This window comes from Oryx dammah, unplaced genomic scaffold (assembly GCF_014754425.2).
Source record: "Oryx dammah isolate SB20612 unplaced genomic scaffold, SCBI_Odam_1.1 HiC_scaffold_7, whole genome shotgun sequence".
NCBI lineage: Eukaryota > Metazoa > Chordata > Mammalia > Artiodactyla > Bovidae > Oryx > Oryx dammah.
In genome coordinates, this window is record NW_024070191.1 from 34,872,408 (window position 1) to 34,896,277 (window position 23,870).

Below are 23,870 nucleotides of genomic sequence, written 5' to 3' on the forward strand. Positions count from 1 at the left end.
GTTGGTGATGCCATCCAACCATCTCATCCTCTGTTGTCCCCTTCTCCTCCTGCCCTCAATCTTTCCCAGCATCAGGGTCGTTTCAAATGAGTTAACTCTTCATATCAGGTGGCCAAAGTACTGGAGTTTCAGCTTCAACATCAGTCCTTCCAATGAACACCCAGAACTGGTCTCCTTTAGGATGGACTGGTTGGATCTCCTTGCAGTCCAAAGGACTCTTAAGAGTCTTCTCCAACATCACAGGTCAAAAGCATCAATTCTTCACCACTCAGCTTTCTTTATAGTCCAACTCTCACATCCATACATGACTACTGGAAAAACCATAGCCTTGACTAGATGGACCTTTGTTGGCAAAGTAATGTCTCTGCTTTTGAATATGCTGTCTAGGTTGGTCATAACTTTCCTTCCAAGGAGTAAGTGTCTTTTAATTTCATGGCTGCAGTCACCATCTGCAGCGATTTTGGAGCCCCCCAAAATAAAGTAGCTCAGTGGTAAACAATCTGCCTGCCGATACAGGAGCCACAGGAGACCTGGGTTCCATCCCTGGGCAGGGAAGATCCCTGGAGGAGGAAATGGCAGCCCACTCCAGTATTCTTGCCTGGAGAATCCCATGGACAGAGGAGCCTGGTGGGCTACAGTCCATGGGGTCACAAAGAGTCGGACACAAGTGAGCAACTGAACACACTTTCCTTTCCTTCAAATCATGTTTTCCTCCGGGTTGAAGCCCAGGAGTGGGATTGCAGGGGACGGCAGGACGCTTGGGGGCAGGACTCATTTCCACTTTTACCTTTGCTGCCTTCATAACAGTGCCCAGTGTTTACCCAAGAGAGTTGGCTTTTATCAGCAGTTGAAAACAACAGAACGATCTCCCTCAGTCTGCATGGAGCAGGCCTCGCGGAGAGAAATGGTCGTTTGTCAGTTCTTCCTCGCTCCAGGGCCAAGAAAGCCCAGACCCCAATGGCCCCGGGCCAGAAGAAGCCAGCAGCCCTAAGGAAAGAGACGGACTGCTACGGGAACACTTTGGAAGGGCTCTGCACCTCCCAGAGCTCTCCAGAAAGTGAGGCCACGAGCGGCCCCCTGCCTCAGTCGGGCAGGACGCTTCCTTTCATCTCCCGCCGGCCCCTCCCTGCCCAGCGGAGGGTCAGGGACCCAGGCCCGGTTGGCCCAAGCTGGCGATGCAGACCTGGCGGCTGGAAGACGGGTGGGCGGTGTGTGAAAGGAGGCCCAGAGTCTCTTGTGCACCGCACGCACAAGGCTTGATTACAGGGTGCTGAGCTGGGGGAGGAATGTGCCGCGTGAGCTGGAAAACCCCTCGTGGCTCGTTTTTTGTTTTGTTGTTGTGTTTTTTTTTTCCCCAGCATCCGCGGATACACCAGGACAGAGGGCAGCACGCGGGCAAAACGCGCCACATTTCAACCCTATGGGAGCTGACCCGCGTTCCCCTGCAAGTCAGAAAGACTGCCACCCCTTCAGTTCCGCTGCCCAGTCTGCTTGAAGGGGCTCGAGTCAAAGGCCGTTGGAAGAGGGTGCCTGAGAAGGCTCAGAGGCAGGGCAGCCCCGAAAGGATCCGGTCTATGGAGGATCTGACCTACGCGGACAGATTCTCGACTGCGGTCCTGCCCGTGGGAGGGGGCATGGGAGGGACCAGAGGGAGAGCTATAAGGGAAGACCATGTTTTTGTGCCTTTGAACATTTTTATGGAAATACATATGACATATAACGCTGTGTAAATGTCAGGTGTGTGACATGTTGACTCGGTACATGTGTATGTTATCATATGATTGCCATTGTAGCAATAATTAGCACCTCAATCATGCTATATATAATTACAGTTGCTTTTTAGTAGGTGGAATAATGAAGATCTAGTCTTTTAGCAAGTTTGATGATTATCATATGCCCCTTCTGTTTATATTCACTATACCGGCCATTAGATCTCTAGGGCTTATTTACTACTCGCTGAAACTTTATACCCTTAAACCTCATCCTATCTCTCAACACAAAAGACAGGGTGGACCATAAGAAGTGAAGTGATGTCGCTCAGTCGTGTCCGACTCTTTGTGACCCCATGGACACCAGGCTCTTCCATCCACGGGATTTTCTAGGCAAGAGTACTGGAGTGGGTTGCCATTTCCTTCTCCAGGGAGCTTCCCGACCCAGGGATCAAACCCAGGTCTCCCACATTGTAGAAAGACGCTTTACCGTCTGAGCCACCAGGGAGCAGGGTGGACCATGAGAACATCATGCTAAATGAGTTACACAAAAAGACAAATAGTGTGTGATATCACTGAGACGTGGAATTTGGAAAAGCCAGACTCGTAAAAGTGGAAAGTCATTCAGACATAGAAAACAAACATGGTTACCAAAGGGAAAAAGGAGGGATAAATTAGGAATTTGGGGTTAACATATACACAGTGCTGCTGCTAAGTCGCTTCAGTTGTGTCTGACTCTGTGCGACCCCATAGATGGCAGCCCACCAGGCTCCCCCATCCCTGGGATTCTCCAGGCAAGAACACTGGAGTGGGTTGCCATTTCCTTCTCCGATGCATGAAACTGAAAAGTGAAAGTGAAGTCACTCAGTCGTATTCAACTCTTCGAGACCACATGGACTGCAGCCTACCAGGCTCCTCCATCCATGGGATTTTCCTGGCAAGAGTACTGGAGTGGGGTGCCACTGCCTTCTCCGATATACACACTACTATATATAAAATAGATGAACATCAAGGACCTGCTGTATAGCACAGGGAACTGTATTCAATATCTTGGAATAACCTATAATAGAAAGGAATCTGAAAAGCATATATAAAAATGTATATATATATAACTGAATTGGGCTTCCCTAGTAGTTCAGTTCAGAGAAGGCAATGGCACCCCACTCCGGTACTCTTGCCTGGAAAACCCCGTGGACGGAGGAGCCTGGAAGACTGCAGTCCATGGGGTCGCTGAGGGTTGGACACGACTGAGCAACTTCACTTTCACTTTTCACTTTCATGCATTGGAGAAGGAAATGGCAACCCACTCCAGTGTTCTCACCTAGAGAATCCCAGGGACGGGGAGCCTGGTGGGCTGCCATCTATGGGGTCACAGAGAATCGGACATGACTGAAGTGACTTAGCAGCAGCAGCAGCAGCAGCAGTAGTTCAGTTGGTAAAGAATCTTCCTGCAATGCAGGAGACCCCAGTTCACTTCTTGGGTCGGGAAGATCTGCTGGAGAAGGGAAAGGCTACCCACTCCAGCATTCTGGTCTGGAGAATTCCAAGGCCGTGGGGTCGCAAAGAGTCGGACACGACAGAGCGACTTTCACTTTCACAACTGAATTACTTGCTATACACCTGAAACTAACACAACATTGTAAATCAACTATATGCCAATAAGAAAATGGAAGATTATTTTTTAATCATCTTCATTTTAAATTTAAAATTTTAGAATCATCATATTAAATTTTTAAAAAAAAATAAGAATGGAAAAGAGAAAAGACAGAAAAGAATCAGCAAGGAAAAAAGGAAAATAAAGACATAAACAGAAGCTGTGGGGAAGAGATGGCAAATAGGAGGCAATGTTAATAGAACCTATTACATCTTGAGGGACAGTGTTGCTTGGATGTGTCCACTCCGAGGAGGGGCCCTTGGTTCAGCCTCTTTCTCCCACCAGCAAGGAGCAGGGCCACACAGGTAAGCTGTGAGCTTCTCACTGAAGCCCAAAGCAGTCCGATTCCCTTTTCTTCCCAGAACAAGTCCTGGAGGCCCAGGGGGTGCGTTCAGGGCTCCACCCCAGTCCAGCCAGGGTGCTGGGAAATGGTGTCATCTTGTACAGGACAGGACGTCTGCTGAAGCTGGCTGGGAAGTATGTGCAGTGTGTGTGTAAGAGAGAGAGAGAATGAGTGTGTGTGTGTGTGTGTGAGTGTGTGTGAGTGTGCATGCGTGTGTGTGTGGAGGGATGGAGGAGGAGGAGCTCAACCGCCCGGGTTGGAAAATCTTGCCCCCTGAGAATTCTGCTCACTTTCACTTTGGGCAGAGCTGTTTTCCTCTTGTAATCCCCAGTGCGATGAGCAGAGGGGGTGGAAAAAGCACCCCGGGAGGCTTTCTTCCGTGAAAGAGGCCACGAAAATGTGCAAGGAATTCAGAAATATGGGGCGGCTGCATCCGTAGCTTCCAACTCACATCTTCCTGGGCTCTGGAAACCCTCCTCTGTCCTAGAAACGCCCAGAAGAGATGGAACAGTATTTTTTTTTAACTATTTCTAAATGTGGAAAATATACATACCAAAACTGACCATCTTTTTTTTTTATTCTTTATAGAAGTGTAGTTGATGTCCAACATTGCGTTCATTTCTGCTGTCCAGCAATGTGGCTCAGTTATACACATATATACATTCTCTTTCAAACCCTTTTCCATTAGAGTTTATCACAGGATATTGTATACAGTTCCCTATGTCGTACCACCGGACTTCGTCGTTCATGCATCCTGTATATAACAGTTCGCGCCTGCAAATCCCAAACTCCCACCCCATTCCTCCCCTCCTCTCATCCTCCTTGGCAACCACCAGTCTATTCCCAAAGTTTACCATCTTAACCATTTTTAAGTGTAGAGTTCAGTCGGGTTGAGTACACTCACTTTGTTCCCTTTTCATCTGACAAACTTGAAACTCTGTACCTGTGAAACAACTCTCCGCTTTCCTGGCCCCCAGCCCCCAGCAACCACCATTCTGCTTTCTGCCTCTGTGAACTTGACTGTTCTACAGATCTCCTCTAAATGGATCACACAGCACTTGTCATTTTGTGGTTAGTTTGTAGCTCAGATAGTAAAGCGTCTGCCTGCAATGCAGGAGACCTGGGTTCCATCCCTGGGTTGGGAAGATCCCCTGGAGAAGGAAGTGGCAACCCATACCAGTATTCACGCCTGGAAAATTCCATGGACCAAGGAGCCTGGGGGGCTACAGTCCTGGGGTTGCAAAGAGTCAGACACAACTGAGTGACTCACACTCTGTTCCTCTGTTATTTCACTTCACATAATGTCCTCAAGTTTCATTGATGTTGGAGTGTGTGTCAGAATTTCCTTCCTTTTAAAATATTCCATTGTATGGATACACCATGCTTTGTTTATCCACTGATCTCCCTTTTGGCTTTTGTGGATAATGTGTGAGCATGAGTGCACCAATATCTGTTCAAGACCTTACCTTCTGCTCTTTCGAGTGTGCACCCACAAATGGAATTGCGTGAATCACATGGTAATTTATTTTTCATTTTTTGAGAAACCGCCATATTACTTTCCACAACCACCCCCCAGCTTGTAGTTTTGATCCACATTTTCCTAATGATAATAGTGATGTTGAGAATCTTTGCATGTGCTTATTTAAATGTCTCTTTGGAAAGAGAAATGACTACTCAATCCCTTGCCCATTTCTTAATAAGGTTCTTCATTTCGTTGTTGAGTTGTTAGAGTTCTATATATACTCTAGTTCTTAACCCCTTATCATGTGTGTGATTTGCAAACTCTTCCATTCTGTGGGTTGCCGTTTCACTCTGCTTTGTCCTTTGGTGCACAGAAGTTTAAAATTTTGATGTAATCCAACTCATTCATTTTTTTCCCTTTGGTTTCCTGTAAGCAAAGGATTTTAGCCAATTGCAATACCATGGCTCTTCTCAAGATATCTTTAAGGGAGAGAACAAGATAACACTCTGTGCTGACATGTATCCTGGATCTCAGAGCAACCCCAACAAGCAGATGTGGACCAGGACAGGAGCTGACCTTCTCTTTCTGTTGTTTCCCATGTCAGAATTTTCATGAGGTTCTAAGATATCCTTTTTTTCTTTTCTTTTTCTTTTTTTGCAGACCTGTGTTAAACTTAGGAGTTTAACACAGGTTTTTGGCTTCTTTGTTTTGTTGTTGCTGGTTGGGTTTTGTTTTGATGCTGGGTTGTTTTTTTTTGTTTGTTTGTTTTTTCTGTGCCTTATGAGTACACATTTTCAAGTTGTACAGCATGAAATTCTAAAGAATTAACTTCACATGTAAGATCCAAAACAAGCCACTTACTTAGGAGAAAACATCCCAGGCTTTCTGGCTGGTTCAGATCTCCATTACTTGTATCATCAGATGGGATCCTTCTAAAAAATCAATAAAGGGTCCCCAGGGGAGTGAGCCAAACGTGGACATTTACTGGCTTTGAAAGATAAGGAGCTGAAAGCATCTTTGAAGAAAGAGCTCAGCGTGAATGTCCTGGCTCTGTGCTTTATGAGTCCTAACTCTGTTCGGTGTCAGTTGCTGGGTCCTCTGCCAAAGAAACACTGGAAAGCCAGCTTTCCTCTAATTTACTTGGTATGTCAGCAACTGATGGACACTTTCTGTGAAGGCAGACCAACTTTTAATACATTCCAATCTACTGGCATGAATTCACCACTTTCCTCTCATAGTGGAAAAAAAGCAAAGCTAGTTTAATTGAACTAGCATCAACACAATGGTGCCCCAGGAAGTGAGGAAGTACTCCCTCTGAGTAACTCTCCTTTTTTTCTGGGGGACCCCATATAGGGTCCCATCTGCTGATTCAGAAGTCCAGCTATTTCCATCCATTCTCTTTCTCAACCATGAAGACAAGTTACCCAAGTGCTGGCAATACAGTGGAGGGGGTGACCCAGAACTACCATCAGGCAGGTGTCGTGTGTATTATAACATGTAATATACGGCACAATGTATATTACACTAGCACACCTCATGGGCCTACAAACACGCTAAAGGGTTTAAAAGACACTCCAGGAACAAGAGGGACCCATACGAGACAGGTTGGCACTGCACAATTTAACACCCATTTTACATCAGGTGTGGCAGACACTAGCAGAAGAGGGGTCTGTGGTGGGGGGAGCCCCCCCTGGCCTGGTAGTGGAACCACCTCACACACACAGACACCAATACCAATGCAAGCACAAACATCCCAAAACCAACTCCTGCACACTTTGACACTCACACACACACACACACACCATCCATGCTGCTGCTGCTGCTAAGTCACTTCAGTCATGTCTGACTCTGTGCGACCTCATAGACAGCAGCCCACCAGGCTCCCCTGTCCCTGGGATTCTCCAGGCAAGAACACTGGAGTGGGTTGCCATTTCCTTCTTCAATGCATGAAAGTGAAAAGTGAAAGTGAAGCAGCTCAGTCTTATCCAACTCTTAGCAACCCTATGGACTGCAGCCCACCAGGCTCCTCCATCCATAGGATTTTCCAGGCAAGAGTACTGGAGTGGGGTGCCATCGCCTTCTCCGCACACCATCCATACACACCCTGAAAAGAGATGTGTTCTCCACACACCAGCTCAGGGCTTATTATGTTCAAGTTCTTCCGCTGAAGGAAATAAGAAGTGGACAAAAGCCCATGGCTTCCTAAAGAGGTTTGGTGGCCTGAGAAGGCACGCCTGGCTGATTTTATTTTTATCAAATTATTGTCAATGCATAATGTTGTGTTGGTTTCTGCTGTACAGCAAAGGTATTCAGTTATGTGCTGTGCCTAGTCGCTCAGTCGTGTCCGACTCTTTGCGACCCCATGAACTGCAGTCCGCCAGGCTCCTCTGTCCATGAGGATTCCCAGGCAAGAATACTGGAGCAGGTTGCCTTGCCCTCCCTCCAGGGGGTCTTCTCGACCCAGGGATTGAACCAAGGTCTCCCGCATCGCATGCAGATTCTTTACCGTTGAGCCACTAGGGAAGTCCTGTACAGCAAAAATGATTCAGTTATACACACATACATTATTTTTTCATATCATTTTCCATTATGATTTATTACAATGTGTTGAATGCAGTTCCCTGTGCTATACAGTAGAATCTTGTTATCTGTTCTACATATACTTGTATCTGTTCATCTCAAACTCTTAATTTCTCTCTCCCCTACCTCCTTCCTCCTTCTGTAACCACAGGTTTGTTCTCTACGCCCATGAGTCTGTTTCTGTTTTGTAAACAAGTTCATTTGCATCATACTTTAGATTCCACTATAAATGATATCATATGGTATTTGTCTTTCTGACTTACTTCACTTAGTGTGATAATCTCTAGGTCCATCCGTGTTATTGCAAATGGCAATATTACCTTCTTTTCATGGTTGAGGAGTATTCTACTGTATGTATTATCACATTTTCTTTATTCATTCATTTGCTGATGGACATCTAGGTTGCTTCCGTGTTCCAGCTATTATAAATAGCGTTGCTATGAACACTGGGATACATGTGTCCTTTTGAATTAGAGTTTTCTCTGAATATATGTCCAGGAGTGGGATTGCTGGGTCATTTGTTAGTTCTATTTTTACTTTTTTAAGGAACCTTTATACTGTAATCCATAGTGGCTGCACCAATTTACATTCCCACCAAGTGTAGGAGGGTTCCTTTCTCTCCAAACCCTCTCCATCGGCTAAATTTATAATAAGTCATCATCCTTTTGCCTTATTCCAAATAAGTTGTGTGTGTAACCCATAAGAAAATGCACCCTAAACTCCTGGAATGGTTGGGCTTCTTGGAGGAGTAAATCAGTGTCTGTGGGGGGTGGTCTCTGGAGTTTCAGATGAAGGAGAAAAGAGACAAGCATGGAGTGTCCATCCCAGAGTTCCTAGTGTTCTTATGGATAAGTGTTTATTCCTGTGAACAGGTGCTGGCCTCTCTTTTCATGGACTCTGGCTCGTTTTCAGCACAGGTCAAGTTCAAATGTTTCATGCTGCCTGGACAGTGACTGGGCCGTAAGAAAATCCAGGTGGTTCTGATCAGGTCTGGAAACACGAGGCTTATCCAGTAGAGACCTGGTTGATTCCAAAGGTAGGAATTCTTTGCCTTTGATCCAATTTTCATTCCTGATGGCATGCGGCTTCCGGGTTCAAAGTCAAGAGCTTCCATTCCTTCTTCCCACCTACCCTCCTCACAAAAGGTCATATGAAAAAAACAAAAATGGTTGGCTCAGAATAGAGGCCCCGAGGCTTGTTTGTACATCACCCATCCCTTGTAAATCAACATTTTAATGAGTTAAGTACACAGTAAGACACACAGGGGTCACATTCCTCTGAAATACTTGGGGTGGGGGTGCATTTAGCTTAATCCCAAATCAGGAAATAAGCCAGGCCCTTGTCCTGTCTCCATTGTCCCCACGTTTGGCCCAGCATCTGGGACTCCAGGGGGGCGAGTCAGAGCAGGAGCTCACAGCCCTACATCCTGTAGCTGGTGGGTGAGAGCCGCCTGACAGCCTGCCTGGGTGGGCGGGGCGGTGGGGGGGGACACCAGGCTGCATAATCGATACCAACAATACCAACTACCAAGAATACCAGCAGCACCCAGACGGCCTCCTCGGCAGGCGGGCAGGCAGAATAGGAGGCAAGCGATAATGAGAACAATGAAAGGGTCTGACATGGAAATTTCAGTAGGAAACAAGCAATTACATGAGAACAAACATTCCCAACGCCACTCACAATCATCCCAACACATCACAGTGATTATAGAAACGAGAGCAACAAATTGAGACCCGGAGCTGTTTGCACTTTGAAAAAAACCGTTCTCCTGGGAGGGAGCTGTGACCCTCGCTGAGCACATGTGTGACTCTGTGTGTGTAGGGAGGGTGGGGCCAGGGTGCTTTTGAAACACATGAATTTCATTTGACTTGATTTCAAGCTGGATCTCTTTCCCTTGCAGTTAAAACCTCTCTCTTGAAAAAAAAAATTACATTTCTATCTACCAGGCAGGAAGGAGACAGTGAGTCAGAAAAGAAGGAGGACTTTCTCTGGGCCTGCTGCAGGTTCAGTGAAATCCTGATAGGAAATGTTCAGACCCAGAGAAGAATGATCCCCAATGCAGAGCTGGGCTCTCTGGCTCAAGACTGGAGGTAGAATCACAGGGGAGGAGGGTCTAGGTTGCAATTATTGAATATTTTGCTAGAGGCCTGACAAAGGCCACTGCCGTCCTACTTTTCATCAAGATTCACAACACGGTGAAGCTAGTTCCTAGGGTTTTAAAGGTGAGTTCTTTCCTTCCAACGCATTAAAGGGAAGTAAAAGCAAGTGTTTGGGTCTTGCTGTCCACCTCAACTGTCCCTGTGTGTTCTCCATCAGGGGATGCCTTCATCATCCCTCTCCACCTCCACATCTTAAACAGCCTGCAGAGAGGTGACATCTGAAAGTATGGAGGGAGCTCGAGGGAGTTATGGGAGGGCATGGAGAGTTTACACGTGGCAGGGGTCCGTGAGCCAATGGCAGAGCTGGGAAGCTCTAGGAAGCTATGGGCATCCCTGGTGGCTCAGGCATCAGAGAATCTGCCTGCAGTGTGGAGACCTGGGTCCAATCCCTGGGTCAGGAAGATGCCCTGGAGCAGGGAATGGCTACCTACTCCAATATTCTTGCCTGGAGAATTCCATGGACGGAGGAGCCTGGTGGGCTACGGTCAGTGGGGTCACAAAGAGTCGGACTTAACTGAGCATCACAGGCTGGGGTTCAATTTTCCTCTAACCATCTCCAAGCTGCCTCTTCGTCCTCCACTTCCTCTTCTGCAGGGGCCTTAGGGGTCTTCCCCAAGCCTGGCCCAGCCCAGGGTCTGATTTGCTTTGCCGGGGGTAGGGGGGTATACTGCTGCTAGATCTCACTGAGTAACCTGCCAGGATGGGCAGCCAGAGCTGGACTCCCAGTGGCCTCTGCCGCCACCCTTGGGAGAGAGTGATGACCCCCGAAGAATCAAGTTAATTTTGGGGAACCCACCCTGGCTGTCTCTGGGCCACACTGTGAAATACGCACTTGGGTTTTGGCATACGATGCCTTTATTCCTTCAGACAATGGGCTCAATCTTCTAAGCAAAGAGGCTAAATTACCCAGATCTGCACAAACTCTCTGGGGGACTCGAGGGCAAAAATGGAAACTGAGACCCTTAAACTACCTTCCACCTCCAATCTTTTCCCGGGTACAAAGAGTAATGGTGATGGTTGGTGTGAATTGTTAAAAGGTACAACAGAGATGGGACCGTGTTCAAGATGGGGTATCCTCTTCTTTCTAATTCTCACTCTCTCTCTTTTTAAGGAAATCTAATGTGCAGTTCTAGGAGAAGGCAACGGCACCCCACTCCGGTACTCTTGCCTGGAAAATCCCATGGACGGAGGAGCCTGGTAGGCTGCAGTCCATGGGATCGCGAAGAGTTGGACACAACTGAGCGACTTCACCTTCACTTTTCACTTTCATGCATTGAGGAAGGAAATGGCAACCCACTCCAGTGTTCTTGCCTGGAGAATCCCAGGGACGGGGGAGCCTGGTGGGCTGCCATCTATGGAGTCGCACAGAGTCAGACATGACTGAAGCAGCAGCAATGTGCAGTTCTGAGGTCTGATGGCTTTAAGTCCTGACTTCCAGGGAATCTCAGAGCAGCCTCCAGCCCAGGATTCCACCTGGCTGGCTGATGGACTGCTAGGCTCCTGGAGAGTGCCATTTCAGGGCTCAGGACTCGGGAAATCCAAGGAAGAGAGAAGGTAAAACCAGTCCTTGTAGCTCATAGATGCCTACAGCAAAGCTCTGCTGAAATGCCAGAGGGCAGGGCCGCGAGATTTCAGAATCCTTCACCCCTGCCCCATCCACCAGCTCCAGCGCTCAGGTGATGGGAAGGTCATCCTAATTTAAACCACGTGGTGGGGTTTCAGCTGTGGAAAAATAGCTGGATCCTGTCTCCTACCTCCCACCTCCTCCTTCCCTGCCCTTAAATGCACACATGCAACTTTCCCTCCCTTTATTTAAGCAAACAACTTTCTCGGTGATTAAGTACAGCCTCCACTTATCTAAATAGTCCACAGATGTATAAAGACACAGGCGCTCTGGGCTCCTATTTGCAGCCTGCTCTGGTACCCATCTTCCCCAAGCCTACAAAGAGCAGCCTTACTGGGCCTTCACTGACAGAAATTCCTCACGCCTGGTCCCCCAGTAAATCAGCCCTGTTGGGCAGGCTGGCCTCAATTTATCAAAGAGGTGGGATTTCCCCTCCAAACACTTCATCCCCCCACCTCCACCCCTCTTTTCGTGGCCTCTTCCATAACCTGAGCTTGAAGCTGTGCAGATGTGAGCATCCCAACATGGAAGGTTCCCATTCTGTTCTCAAATACTGATACTGTTGGGCGGTGGAGGGGAACACCAGCTGAAGGTGAATTCCAAGGCCCCTGCAGTGGGCCGGGCCTGGTGGTGAATGAGGAGTGGGGGAAGGTTGGTTAAAGAGCAGAAGCAGGATGGCTAATAGTTTGCTGAGCAATTTTTTTTTTTTTAAGGAAAAGACTTCGGGGACGGGGGTTGAAGAATCACCCCCTGGGAAGCTAAGACAAAAGTGAACTCTGAGTGGATGGAGAGAATGGGCTCGTAGCTTTGAGTTTCTAACTGCGACTCCTGCAGTTTTTCTTTCCATCCCAAAGTTTGGTTAATATTTTGAGTCCTGACCCAAAAGATGGCATTAGTACCACTGGGAGCCAGGACTCTGCTGAGCGGGCGGCCCTTCTCTGTGTAGCTTGGAGCCTCCCAGGACCAGCAGCGGCAGCTCTGCCCCTCACTCTGGAGCCAATCAGAAATGCAGAACTCCAACCGGCCTCAGATCTGTCCAATCAGAACCTACATTTTAACGCAGTCTCCAGGTGACTCACATGCTCGTTAGAGTTTTGAGAAGCCCTCTGGGAGAGCCTGATGTACTCGCAGTAAAGGAAAGAGTTAGGACTGAAGCGACTTAGCAGCAGCAGCAGCAGGTTCATCCCCTCCCTGATGTACCTCTTTTGATTAATACCTAGTAAGAATAGAACTTCAGACTGGGCTGCAGCAATCCGAAGCGTGTGAGTAGGAAAAAGGAGGGATGCCGTGTACACTCAGTCCCCTTGAACACTTCGCAAGTGTAGCCCACTAGGCTCCTCTGTCCATGGAGTTTTCCAGGCAAGAATTCTGGAGCGGGTTGCCATTTCCTACTCCAGGGCATCTTCCTGACGCAGGGATTAAACTCCTGTCCCCTGCCTTTACCACTGCCCCATCTGGGAAGCCCTGTAGATAGGGAAAGGAGATGCCACAATAATTGTCCACCTCTCAACCCCAAGCCACTTATGTCCTACAGGATGTTATGGAAAGAACGATCCCATGGACTGCTAGTGTCTGGTAAACCTGGATCACTAGTTCAAAGCTGAGATCCTAAGGCCCCAGGGCAAACCTCCTGAATCTAAATATCTGGGACTGGACAGCAGAAACCACACGTTAGCAAGCTCCCCTCGGTGACACATGCTAAGACTTAAGAATGAGTCTCATTTCCTCTGAGTACTGTAGGATGGCTGGTACAGATTTCTCTTTCTCAGGAGAGAAAATGAATTGCTAGCACTTCTGGCTTCATCATTGCCTTAGACGACCCACCTACCTTGGATAACATATTGATCCTTGATCTCTTTCAGCCCGAGTTGAAAAGCACCTGTACGATTCCTTCAAGAGGTGTGAGTGCTATGCACCCTGAGGGCAAAGCTGCTCTTCCTGGTGCTAGAGGGTCTTTTAGACATGAGGCTCAGGCAGTCCTGACCCTTGTACACCCAAACTCCAGGACTACACCAGCTGCTGACGCTGGAATGCCTTTGTACACACACTTCACCATTTTTCTGGTGATCTGATTTTTAAATATTCACAAGAGCAATGAGAATGTATGGGTCATAGTGGTGGGGTTCCACTGGGATGACGTTGACACCCACACCCAGCTTAAGAGATTCTCCGTATCAGCCAGAGGGGAACGGAAAGGAAATGTCAATCTTTTCCTTGGTCAGGCTGGCCTAAGTATGGGGAAATCTTTGCTCCTGGAGCAAACTTAATGGAATTTTTGCAAGTCTTCATACCAAGCCTTAAAAATGTGTCTCTGTGCTTAGGTGTGGTCTGGGGGTCACTTGGGAGAACTTGCTCACTTCTGGACAAAACTGCCAGTTGTCTGAGGTTTGGAAGTGCCTTGTTAATCAGAAAACAAGATGAAATTGTCACTGTTATTGCTCACAGAATACAAAGTCACACCGAAGAACTCCTTAGGCAAGAAACCTGTAGCCTAGATGAGACAAGCTGGGCTTGTCAAGTGCACCGCCTGGGTCCAGAGGGAGGACCCAGACCTTCTGATTCAGACCTTGCTCCCCCAGGACTGGGTCTGGTTCCAGCAACGCCGGTGACCTGGAAGCCCCAAACTCTCTGAGCAAACTTAGCCATCTCCCATCTGAGCGTCTCATCTGTTAACAGGGAAGATATGGTTTCCTCTAAGGCTTACTCTAGATACCAAAGGGTTTTCAAATCTTAGTTGGAATTTTAACATTGAATTCCTGGAGGGAAAAGAGCATCTGAAACCAAAAACATAGAAAAGAAACTCAGGCAGGGTTGAAAAATACATTCTTGGAGAGCAAGTATTTAACCTTCTCTCTGATCTGGAACACACAGCCAGGAGAAACTTCTGGAAGTGATTCAGGCAGGGGAGCAGGTGGTATACATGGGATGGGGTGCTGGTGCCTTGGGGCACCCAGGCACTCTGCTATCCCACCATGCCCCATTACCATGTGAAAAGTATCGAATGGGGGCCAGAAAACATCCCTGGAAAAAATGAAGAGAAGGGGTATGTGTGTGGCGGAGGAGGGTAAACGGTGTGCCATTGCGGGGCGGGGGAGAAGTCACCATGCACATTGCCACTGATTAATTGAGTGATTTTAGTCAAGTGAATATCGATACATGGCAGGAAAAGCATGAAAATAAAATGAACACATATGGGAATTACTATTAACATAAGTGATAACATCAAAACATCTGGTAAAATGCAGTTTTAAAAAAACACACAAATGAAATGGAATGTAAAACATTTTCACAGTATTCAAAGCATTTATAAGAGATTTAGGTTCTATAAGAGGAATGCTACATGGAGGAACTAGAGGAAACAGGAATCTCATCTGTGTCCTATGTATCTGCTGGTGACAGGTCAGGGGACCAGCACATTGTTCCAGGGGAACCTTTTCTAAAACAGAGCTCCTAAGCCCAAGACATCCGCACACTTATGGCACAGCAACTGGGTACTTGGAGTCTGCTGAAAAAGACAGATTCTAGGTTTGCACAATGGGGTCTCAGTCATTTACAGACCCAGATGCCTTAGGGAGCCCTTGGTGCTAATTCACAGCCACCCAAAGCCAAGGGTGATGCAGGGTGCTCTACAAATAAAATATTCTTGGAATTCTCACCTCACTTTCTGTCTGCTAAGGAAAATACTGATATTTCTCAAAGATTTAGCTGAGTTTTGCCCATGACCCCTCTGGATTCCACCCAGGATAATGATTTTAAACGTTTATGAAGACGATCTTTGCACTAGCGATGATTACCAAATCACCTACACCGCTCTTCTGGAAAGGAGTGAGCAAGCCCACGAATCTCCAAGTTGGTTTCGGCATATCCTTTGTTGAGAAAAACAATGGTTTGTGATCCAATGCAGCTCTGGACCCAGAGCCTCTCTTCACCCTAAACTGGCTGACGGGTCACAGCCCAGGCTGTCCCACGTCCACAGGGAACCTCAGGTCCGGGGCTCTGTGACCCGGGTAAAACCTGCAGCTGCAATTCACATTTCCAATTTATTCTGAACTCTCATCTGAAAACACCGCTTCCTACCTGAGAATTTCCATTTAGAGTCTACCTATTCACTGATAACCTTCCTAGAGTAACTGCTGTGCCCCACGTGAAGCTTTCCCAAGGCCCCCACCCTGAAGAGGCCCTGTGACATGACACCCTCTGTCCAAACAAGCAGATACATAAGAACACTGAGCTTTTGGGTTAATCAATCAAAACTAAGACCCAGATCCAGGCTTTCATGAATTGCTCTGAATTTCAGTTGACAATAGGAAAGGAGGATATTTCTAATTCACTAATATATATATACACACACATTTTTTTTGAAAAAATCATCCAAAATTATAGGCAAATCACATACAATCCCCAACACTTTATGATTAAAGGTCAGAGAGAATTTTTTTTTTAAATGTATTAAACGATGGGTCACTAATTGCCAGAGGTTCATTAGATCAGGATAACCCTTAAGTAGGTAACAAGGTTGGCAGGCTGGTTTTCAGACTGTACTTTAGAAAGTTAACAGAAGGAGCCACGGGGTTGATGAGCCTGAGTTCCACTGCGGCATCAGATTCACCCAGAGGGACAATTACGAAAATCCTCGAGGTGTTACAGAGAATTAAGAATCCGATGTGAGGAAGAAATTAACATTAATTTTTTTTGGGGGGGAATTACTTCCTATACATTGAACAAGAGGAGTCAAGTTGCTTCCATGAATGGGTTTATGTACATCACTTATTAACACAACGGGGGTGAGAATTAGCTTAGGGCCCTTGGGGAAAAACCGCAGTTGCTTTGCTTTCTAAATTCCCTCCTTGGAATGGGGACCTTTGTAGCTTAACTTTCCCTCTGCAGAAATGAAAACAAAATATTTTGTTAAGTGCAGGAGAACAGGCAGGCAGCCTATTCTGACTGTCTCTGATCTCTAGGCAATTAAGTTCAAAGGAATCCATTCTTCACAAGAAAGACAGGAGTGGGGCACACTGTGAGTTTAAATTAGCGTGGTGTTGGGCCCAGGGTAACCCAGAACCCCTCAGGAAGGAGAACCACAGCTATGCTTAGGAGAATCCACCTCCCACAGAAACTACCCAGACAGACAGCTGTTCAGCTAGAAAGTGATCTCAAAGGCATGCAGAGTTCCCCATCTTGCCACACCTTTCCAAATGCTCCATGGAGACTTTTTTAAACAAACAAATAAAAAAAACCTTGAAGAGTCAGGGGGTTTGTTGGTTGCTTTAAAATAATGTGAAACAAACAAACAAGGGAATTAGATTAATAAGCTCTTCACCCAATGACAGTTTGCCCTAGACTAGCAATTTGCTGGACTGTTCTAAATTTTTTTTTTTTCTGTTTTTCTCCTTTAACTCTGTTTTTTTTTTTGAAAACCACTAACAATTGCCTTCCCAGTCTGAGTCATCACCTCTGTCACCCAGGCAGGCCTGTGCTGCCCTCCACATGTCAGGAGGCGAGATCACGGCTGGGTCTGATGGTAACCACCTCCAGGGCATCCGAGACAGGCTGGTCCGTGTCAAGGACCACACGGAGGCGGGGGCCAGGCACTGCACTCTCTTGGGCTATTTCTCAAGCTCCCCCTCCCCGCACCAGTCACTCTCTGGAGCTGATCTTCATGGTGAGTGTGGTGGTGTGTTTGTTTCTGTCTGAACAATGGACAGAAAGAGAAAATTCCTCTGGAACGGAAAGCATTTTGCCAAGAGTTAGAAGTTTCTAGTTCCAAAGGCACAGACTAGCTGATAGGTCCATAAATGGTGTGCAGTGACACGGAGAGCGTGGCGGAAGCTAGCGTCTGCTGCCCTCGCTAGCTCTGGCCGCCAGCCCCCTTTCTGGGCCGGCAGCGTTGCCTTTTTTAGTGACTGTGTCTCTGGTGGACCCGGCAGGCCTATAGCTCCCTTTCTCCCCCCGGGGATGTGCTGCTCCACGTGTAGGTCTTGAGAAGCTTCCTAATCTAAGTGGGTTTCTCACCTGGGCGTGCGGCTTTAAATATCGGCTCTACCTGTGGCGGGGGCTGGAGCCTGGGGAAGGCGGGAGGGTCACTGATGCTGCAAAGCAACTGGGTTACGCAGCCCTCCACCTCAAAGGAGCAAGGGGGTGCCGGGGGAACCACCGGGGGTCCAGGGGCGTCCGCTCAGCCCTCACCCCTCCCCTCCCCCGGGGCTCCCTCCCCAACCCGCCCCCCCCTTCCCAAGAATCACTTGAAGACCGACTGGAAGGTGGGACACTCGTGATTCTTCATCTTCTTCATGAAGTTCTTGAACTCCTTGTTTTTCTTGTCCCACTTGTGGATGGCCGTCAGCAGGTACTGGCTCTTGACCTTGCGGCCCATGATGAGGAAGTGGTGGCTGAGGTTGTCCAGCTGGTGGCAGGGGCAGTCGGCCCCGTTCTTCAGGTACAGGACCAGCTTCTTCAGCTCCTTCTTCTTGATGGGCCCCAGCTTCAGGGGCTTCTTCTTCTTGGGGACAATCTTTTTGTCGCCGTTTTCCTTTTTCACTTCCTTGATTTTCATCCTCAGGGCTAGAGGGCAAGGGCAGGGAGGGGAAGCGGAGAGGAGAGAGTTTTAGAACACGGCTTTCCAAAACGCTAGTGGGGAGCTTCTGGATAGCACGGGGGGCTCAGCTTGGGGCTCTGAGATGACCTCGAGGAGTGGGATGGGGCTGGGGGAAGGGAGGTCCCAGAGGGAGGGGACGTATGTACACATATAGCTGATTCACTTGGTCGTACAGCAGAAACTGACATGACATTGTAAAGCAATTATACTCCAATTAAAAAAAAAAAAAAAAAACACGGCTTTTCATCCGCAACCACAACCCACCTGGGGGCTGAAGAGCAGGAGAAATAGAAAGCAAAGAGCACCTCAAAGAGGGAGGCTATATGTATCTATTCTATAGATAAGAACCAAGGTCTCAGGCGACCTTCACACACAGATTCTGCCTCTTATTTTTGGTGTATCTGATGGTATCTTAATAGTTGCCCCAGGATGTCATGAGTGGCTCAGATGTTCAAAACCAAATCATGTGTTTCTTTTTAAACACTCTGGGTCTCAGATGGTCATACAATGCTTCAAGAGAAGAAGGGGACCCTCTAAACCAATCAAGGCCATATAATCTAATGGTACAGACCTCAGCACTCAAAGAAAAAAACTTACCCTGAGTTTGTTTTGTTTTTTTTTTTAGGAGAAAGTTATTGGGTTTTTTTTTTTTTTTAACATCCAAAGGACCTAAAATTCAGGCTCTGGAAATAAGACAGACAAGACCTATGTGTGTGCTGCCAGCAAGGGAAAGCTAACTGCATCAAACATCAGTGTCCGACTTCAGCATTGGGACTGTGGTCCCAACCACGGTGCCTCCAGGAAGTTCAGACCACAGGTACCACTGACAGGCTGTCCACCACTCATCAACCATTAGATGGCGCCACTAATGGGCTTTCCTATCCACAGCGTAGACCCACAGAACCAAACTCGACTTGGACCTTTCAACCCACTGGAGAGTGTCCTGGTGGGCGTCTGATAAATCCAGGTGGCGGTTCCTCAGTTCCAACATGGTACCCGGCCTTCTTCCATTCTCAGCCTGACTCCCTACAGAGAGGGAAAGCCAACCCTTCGGCCAACTCCACCTCCTCATCTTTCTGTTTCTACGGAGCCTGAGCCAACAGTGCTTAGGTGTCACTGTGTGGACAACATGCTGCTGTGCTGGCTACACAGGGTTAACTGGGGAGGGTAAATTAGCGTGGAGGCGTCCTGTAATTGGAAATGCACCAAGAACACAAACAGCATCCCCATAGCAATCAGCTCCCCCCAGAAACTGGCCGGCCAGGGATTGCCCCAAAGGAGTTGGAAACCATTTCTAGATCCTGGTCACCAGATGGTATGTCCATCCTCTGAACTCCTCTGAATTCCAAATTACCAAGCCCTCTCTTTTAAATAGCTCCAAGCTTCCACCCACACTCCATGAGGAAAGACTTGAATCTGAGCTACAGAACAGTAGCTAGTGATTAGGAAAGCATCTGGATGTCAGCAAGCGTGTTGAGTATTCTCCATGCACCTCCTCCATGAAACCTAACAACTCCACACAGAAGGTACAATTATTCCCCCCATTTAACAGATGAGAAAACTGAGGTTACGTTTACTTGCCCAGAGTCATTGATCCTAAACTTAAACTCATGAGTGTCCACTTGTAATTACCATACTGTGCAGGCTGAATTGCAACATTCTTTATAATGAAGCTGACATTTCAAGCATTGATTAAATGGACCAAGAAAATAAGGGAAAACAGTCAGGGCTCTCTTCCCAGGTTCAGCCACACTTCAAAATGGCTTTTACTTAATGAAATGGTAAGAGTTCCTCCCGGTTGAAAGGAGCTATTCCAGCCAAAGTAACACTGCATGCGTGATGGCTTTATTATTTAAGGTTTAGTTGAGTAAAAGCACATTCTTGGCCAACCCAAGAATTAGGAGGAGGGAGAAATCCTAGAACAAATCTTCAGGGGATGTGTTAAAGTCAGGAAACTAAATGTGCTCCCATCACCTTCTCTTATGGAAAGGGTTCTAGATCTCCAGCCTCTGGGCCCCATGTAACACCCCAGGCCCTCAGTCTGGATGAAAGACTTCAGTCCCAAGAGTGGCAGAAGTTTTGGGGACTAGTCCAAGCAGCAGAGGGCTAGCCCTTACCCGAAGGCTGGACAGAACCACACACACGGGAGTATGCTGAGCACAGTCTCCCAAAGAGCTCCTGGCTTTACCCTCCACCACCCCCCGCCGAACCAGTCACTGCTCAGCCCTTCTGATTTCACTTGACTCCCCCACCCACCCGGACCCTGAGGACGAGGCAGGAGGACCCACAGGTGGGAGAGCATCAAATGGGAAGCAGCACAGATCAGCCTCTGGGACTTCTGCCCGCTCACTCACGTCCAACACTTTGCGATCCCGAGGACTGTATAGCCCGCCAGGCTCCTCTGTTCATGGGGATTCTCCAGGCAAGAATACTGCAGTGGGTAGCCTTTCCATCCTCCAGGGGAATCTTCCCAACCCAGGTCCCCCGCATTGCAGGCAGATTCTTTACTGACTCAGCCATCAGGGAAGGCCAAGAATACTGGAGTGGATAACCTATCCTTTCTCCAGGGGATCTTCCTGATGCAGGAATCACACCAGGGTCTCCTGCATTGCAGGCAGATTCTTTACCAGCTGAGCTACCAGGGAAGCCCCCATGTCTGCCCAAATAGGCCCACTCGGCTCGGTCCCCCGGTTGGTTTATAATCCTTGTACCTGATGGGTCACCTGAGAAATGACTTCACCTGTGCGAGTCTGTAGCTCACTGAACAAGAAAGTTCTCCTGGGGACAAGCTCGAGAAACTCCCTGCCAGGCTTGGCGAGTTCGGCTCCATTTCTGCTCACCCCCTGCACCGCAAGGACCCACTGACCCAAGGAAGGCAACCAGGACTTCAGGGAGGCGAGGCGATGGGGACGCATGTCAGGTGACCCTGGACTGCTTCCCAAGGTCTAAAGCCACGATCCCAGTGTTGCTGTAGGAGTGATCAATGACATCACTGAAGCAGTGGGGAGGGCGAGGACTGAGTGCATTTCCAGGGACAACTGGGCACCTCCTTATCTGCAGAGAAGCGAGCCATCATCTGGGGGAAAGAACCCACAGGACAGTCACTTTCTACGTGGCTCCAACATCATGCACAGCAACCATCGTTCTTACTGATGACAATCAAGACGAAGGACTCAGGGTGACAACCAAGGCCAGGCTCTGTAAGAAGAGACTCGGGACTCGAACCCACACCTGACCCCGAAGAGCACTCTGGTTCCTACTATACCATGACAGGGTTTCAAATGCTAGTGCTCCAGTGGAAACTATTTCCTTCTTTTGATTGTGTTGCTTTTAATCACAACTCAAATCAAAAAATTAATGTTCCTTTGCCATGACCGTGTCAAGGAATTTGGTTTACATAGGTGGGGAGAGGGGAGGGAGAAGCCAGGGATGGAAATGTGTTTTGCATTAGAGTCTCCGCTTCTTGCCATTTGGCTCACTTTCTTTTTTTGAGGTGGGAAAGAGGAGGCACATGTGGCCAGAAATTACTACCATCTTTTCCATCTTCCAGGGGTTTATTTTAGCGATGCAGATTACCAACAATGTTTGGATAGGCGATTAGCCGTCCCAGGTTGATTTCCCCCTGCCTCGCGGCCATGTGTGCAGACCCCCACTATGCCACAACCAGGGGCTGCTGGGCCGGGGGGCGGGGGGTGGGGGACTGACCCCCCACTCCTCTCCTCCCTCCACCCAGCCTCCACCGCAGGGACAGCCCAGAGCCCCAGGGACTTCGACCGTGGACTGCGTCTGCATCACATACGGTGCTGGTGCGCAGGTAGGAGAAGCCCGAGGATGGAGCGACTGGGCTTACAGCTGGGACGCAGCTGGAGTCCCCCGTCCTGGGTTCAAACTGTGTTCCACGTTCAACCACAGAGGCTGGTTTCGAGCTCCCAGAGTCTGCATTTTCCATCTGTAAGACGCAGAGTGCCATCTGCCTGCGGGCCCGGCAGGGTGACCATCCGGAAGGCTGTGCTGGGTGGTACTGGGCTGACAGCGACGCCCACCCCCAGCACCGCACCCCCCACCCCATCCCTATGCTTCTCTGTCTCCTCTCGGGGCTGACTCCCCTGGTGATGAGTCCACGTCTGCCTGGGGCCCTTGATCTCAGCTTCCCTGAGCTAAAGCGAAACAAAAACAAAACCCTTCTTTGGGCTTTTTTTTTAGCAACAACTTAACATCCTCTGACAGTAGAATGTGACTCCTGCCTCTCACCTTGCTGGTCACTGCCAGCAAGAATTCAGAGACCAGAAACTATGAAAACCCTAAACTTAAGGTCACAATTAGGGCCATCTGGGTCTTTCTCCACAGCCTTAAAATTAAATGACCCCTTCTAACAGGGAGCTCAGAGCTCAATGCTCTGTGATGACCTAGAGGGGTGAATGGGGGTGGGAGGTGGGAGGGAGCCTCGAGAAGGCGGGGATATATGTGTACATACAGCTGATTCACGCTGTTGTACAGCCGAAGCAAACACAACATTGGAAAGCAGTTATACTCCAATAAAAAAAAATTAAAACCAAACACAATCCCCTTCTATTCAGATAGACTTTGAAAGCTTCATTCCACGTGCAGTCACCAAAACCATATTTTTTTGCTCACAACTGATCCTCTCTCGGTAGCCTCCCCACAAGGCCTGGACATTTTCTGAGGCTGAAATGAGCAGAGAAAGTTCATTACACTCATCCTAAACCCACACTGGCTTCAAAACTGTCTCTTTCTCCCGACCTGCTTATGCTAATGAGGCCGCCATTCTTCCAATCACCCGGACAGGAAGCCTGGATGAGAGGCCACAGTTGGCCAAGGGCCAGGGATTTACAGGATCCACAGTGAGGAACTGCGGCAGGAATGCAAGAAAGGGCCCTGCGGGGGAAGATGGTGAGGAGGCTGAGTCAGTCCCCAGCTTTGTGACTCATCTGATCACTGATGATAATCGTTACAGTGAGGAGTATAGAGAAAAGGAAAGATGGAGGGACCTTCCCTGGGGAGTTCCTGCAAAGTCATCAGAAGCATGGATGGAAAACCAGGCAGCCCGGTGTCTCTTGGGGAAGGTGCTTTTCACATGGAAGCAACGTTCCTTGATCTCCCTTGCTGTTGAGTTTAAAGATGAGTGTGGGACCGGAGCACTAGCCTTGGCAATGGTTGGGGGGCAGAGGCCTGGGTGTTGCTGATGACCTGTGGGAGCCAGAACCAGAGGAGTCGAGGGAGAATCCCAGAGAGCTTAAAACCAATGGGACGGAAAGACAGAAGGTTTTGCATCCTCAACCAGCAAGCATCCGGAATGTTTGTGAAGCGTTACCCTGGCCACTTCTTGCCAAACATCTTGCCGAAGATTGGGCATATGATCATTTCCACTCCTCTAAAATTACAGTTTAAAAAAAGTTATAAACATATGCAAGAAAATGGTACAGAAACGAGGACATCACGTCTCATATAACAGAAAGCAAATGGATGGTGGATCCCGGCTTGACGAAGAGAAGAAAAGCGGAAACCCAGCTGCTGACAGAGGGGGCTGAGAGCAAAGCGCCGACTCACACGGCAGGACCCAGAAGCGCCCTCGAGCTAGGGGCCACTGGGTGCTTCTGAACGGGGTTACGGAGACTCCATTAAATATAGGAATTGATAAGCGTGCGTCGACGCACTCAGATCCATGAGCCGGGCCATGAGTCCAGATGACCACCCCTCACCCAGTCCAGCAGCAGCCAAGAGGT

At 48.3% G+C, this 23,870-nt stretch overlaps 1 protein-coding gene across 1 annotated transcript in view; it reads right to left on the reverse strand.

The window, feature by feature from the left end:
* Positions 1-16,271: 16,271 nt before the first annotated feature.
* The window catches only part of SFRP1 (secreted frizzled related protein 1), a 40,894-nt gene continuing 33,295 nt past the window's right edge, over positions 16,272-23,870 (reverse strand). The window contains exon 3 of the mRNA XM_040243117.1: positions 16,272-18,092. Coding sequence (XP_040099051.1) covers positions 17,770-18,092 — 323 coding nt within the window. The 3' untranslated portion in view covers positions 16,272-17,769. The remainder of the gene's footprint in view (positions 18,093-23,870) is intronic.